This window comes from Pygoscelis adeliae, unplaced genomic scaffold (assembly GCF_000699105.1).
Source record: "Pygoscelis adeliae isolate BGI_AS28 unplaced genomic scaffold, ASM69910v1 Scaffold436, whole genome shotgun sequence".
NCBI classification, from domain to species: domain Eukaryota; kingdom Metazoa; phylum Chordata; class Aves; order Sphenisciformes; family Spheniscidae; genus Pygoscelis; species Pygoscelis adeliae.
This window is the reverse complement of record NW_008825051.1, coordinates 950,410-953,767: the sequence shown is the minus strand read 5'-3', so window position 1 is coordinate 953,767 and position 3,358 is coordinate 950,410. Positions and strand designations below refer to the sequence as shown.

At 49.6% G+C, this 3,358-nt stretch overlaps 1 protein-coding gene across 2 annotated transcripts in view; it reads left to right on the top strand.

Moving 5' to 3' along the window:
* The first annotated feature begins 228 nt into the window (after positions 1–228).
* TPRN (taperin) overlaps positions 229–3,358 on the top strand; it is a 17,806-nt gene continuing 14,676 nt past the window's right edge. For both annotated transcript variants that reach the window (XM_009326363.1, XM_009326362.1), the window contains exon 1: positions 229–566. In XM_009326363.1, the coding sequence (XP_009324638.1) occupies positions 240–566 (327 nt within the window). In that variant the 5' untranslated portion in view covers positions 229–239. The remainder of the gene's footprint in view (positions 567–3,358) is intronic.

Here is a 3,358-nt window from a genome sequence, read left to right as displayed (position 1 = left end):
GGCCGGTGCCGCCGCCACCGTCCTCGGAGGAGGCACCGAAGGAGCCCCCAAGGGCTTCCGCCCCGGAGCAGGAAGAGCCTGTCGCTTCCCCACCGGCGCCTCTGGATCCGTTGGTACCTGTGACTTACATTGATGACATTGTGGAGCCGGACAGCGGGGAGCTTTCTCCCAGGGCTGGCTCGGCTGCGAGAACAGGGAGCTTGGCGGATCAGCCTGGAGGAGCTGGCCCTGACCTGGAGATGGAGTTTTCCTCCATGCCCCTCTACAGACCACACTCTGCCCTCCACCAGAGGGGAGGCAGCACCTTCACTGTTGTGCCCAAAAGGAAGCCCGTTGCCTCGGGGCTGCAGACTCTCACTAATGCCAGTGGAAGTCCGCAGCAGGAGGAAGAGGAGGAGGATGAGGAGAGCAAAGGAAAAGGCAAAGCCGTGGAGAACGCTGACGGGCCCCAAGCGGGGATGTCCCATAAAAAGCGCTACCCCACGGTGAACGAGATCGAAGTGATCGGGGGGTACCTGTCCCTGGAGAGGTCCTGCATGAGCAAGACGGGCTCCCGCCGCAAGAAGGTAACTGCCTGGGGCGCCTCTGCACTGAACAGCCAGGCTGAGAGTAGCTCAGTACTACTTTTGGTTTGTCTTTCCATGAGGCACGGGGTGGGAAGATGGGAAGTGTTTTTCTGGTCTTTTTGAGAGCCGGAGGCTTGCCCTCAGGGAGGGGGCATTGGGTGCTGTTCCACCAAGTAGACGAGGGTGGGATATGACCTGTGATAACTGCAGGACCTCTCCCACAGTTGCTTCTTGGACGTATGATAACGGAAAGTAAAATATTTCAGGTATTTAGAAAATCGAGGCGAGTCGCATGGCTTGAACGGCTGTGGACTTGCCCCCTTTCTAGCTCCGCTCGCTGTGTCTGGTGGGTGTTGGACATGTTGAGCTCCCTGTGGTCACTGCCCGGCTTGTGACACAGTACAGTGGGCAGCGTGGTGTTGGTGTCTTCCCCGCATTAGTGATCTATTGATAGAGGCTCAAGAATTAGGTCTCTATTAGGCAGAAAGAGATCAGCAACAACTTAACTCCCCTTGATAGGATTATACCACCTGCCTGATTCTTCTGGACGTGCAGCTACATCTGATCCGCAAGATGTCAATTGCTCCATGTGTCTTTCTCACTGCTTGGGATCTAACTTAGATCCTTGTGAGCCTTAAATTGAGAATTAATCTTTGTATGGCTTGGTGAAATGCATCTGGATGTGATAAAGACACAGTCATGCTGAAAGAGTGAGTTATTTTGCTGCACCAGAGGATTAGGCGTGAATTGTTTGGCTCTGAAAGCAGGTGACAAATCCCAATTTCTAGGTCTGCGACGTGACATGTTTTTCCATAGCGGGAAGAGTCGTTTGACGTTCCGTTACCTAAATTCGACTAAATATTTGATGGACTGAATCCACATGGGTGCCTGAGGCACTGAGCATTATAATTTGAGGAAATCCTTTGCATGGGGTGCATCTCATTTAGAAGGGAGGCAGGGAGTGCTGTTTCTCGTGGCTTAACTTTGTTAAATTCCTTCGTAAGAGCATGCAGTCTGTATTAATTTGATTGTGACTAATGCGGGTAGCAGATCTGGAGCATGAGCACCATGAGATCCAGAATAAGGAAATAAGCAGGAGTGTTGATTCTTGCTCAGTGCTCCTGCAGTTTTTCCTTGCCCTCCTACAGGGAAGTGCTTGATCAGACTGGAATTGTTCTGCTGCTTAAATACGTGCTGCCGTGCCCTCATTCCAGCTGTTCTCCTGGCTCTGCTCAGTTCAGTTTGGGGTATTTAATTGGATTTACACCAAATCGGGTGTGTGGTTTAAGTGCTGAAAATATCAAGACAACATGTTACAGTTACGAGTTCTCTTAGGATGGAGCAGAAAATACAGAGGAAACATTGTGGGACAGACACTCTTAGATAAGCCCGGCTTCTGATGCAGCCAGAGGAGCTGATTTCTCTGTGCAGGGTGGTAACGTCGGGGCAGTAGCCTCGCTGGTAAAAGAATAAAGCCTCAAGTAAGCAAAACCAATTAAACGGTGCGCAGTGGAAGCTGTACAAAAAGGAGGGAGGGAGACAGGGACAAGGCTAGTGCAGCGACTGAATTGTTTAAGGTTGGTCAAACACTGGAACAGGAACCCGGAGAAGCAGTGGCATCTCCATCCTTGGAGCTATTTGAAGCTTGCCTGGGGAGAGCCTTGAGCAACTGATCAGGTCAGACCTGCTTGGAGCAGGAGTTTCGGCTAGAGACCTCCAGAGGTCCTTTCCCAGCCTAAAATATCATATGATTCTTTGAAGTTGGTTAATAGCTGTTTTGTCTGTTCAGTGTTGGACTTGTGTGGCATCGGGCAGGTCATGTAGCTTCTCTGCCTACGTGCTTATCAGCTTAATAGCATTAACTATCCCGCTCTGCAGGCACTCTGAAGATGAAGTGTGCTAAATACTGCAAGATGCATATACAACTGTAACGGCGTTTGCTAAGAATTGTACGTGGGGGATGTCCTGCATGAGAACTTGCATAAAAATCTAGCTTCTGAGAAGAGAGATATTAAAAGGCAAAGGAGGAACTGCCTGTTACATTGCAGAGCTCAGGAGGCTGAAACAAATGGGGACCCTTTGGAAAATAAGATCCAGTTTAAGGAGAAGTAGTAGAGACACAAGTTTCTGGGTAAAATTAAATGTGGCGATGTAGCGAGAGTAACACCAGGTTTTCTTTCCGTTCCCTTCCTGCTAGGGGTGGCAAGCATGGAGTTTGACTTTGTAGCCAGGGTTTAGAAGATGCTGATGCTGTAGCAAATGGAAAGATTTCTGTTTACTCTTAACCTAGAGGATGTTTGTGGCTTTTACTCTGGGTAATAAGGCTGAGTGTTGATGCCTGAAAAGGAAGGAGCTAGTATTAGGATGCATTCCTTGGTTTCTTCCCAAGAGATCGCTGTGTGTCGCCAAGGCAACCGGCCAAAAACAAGGGTTCTGATTTGTAAATACGTCAGGGTTTTCAGAAACTTGATTGTGGCCTGAACTGGGCAGAAGCGGACATTTCCTGTGAGCTGGAAGCTGCAGTTCTTTGGTAAAACCAATGTCCCTTTCTCTTTTGGGGGTATCAAAATCAAACCCGATGCTGGTTTCAATGAGCAGCTCCCCGGGTCTTTTGGGGTGATTCTCTCCAGGCAGACCTGCTGGATGAGCCCACCTCCTGCTGAGCATCCTCCTTCCCAAACCTTGCCTTGGATTTGCTGAAAGGTCCTGAAGTATGCTCCAGGCTCAAGAAAGTGGTGTTAGTGAAACTTTGGTGACTTGGAAAACTTCATCCGCTTGCTGGTGCACAGCAG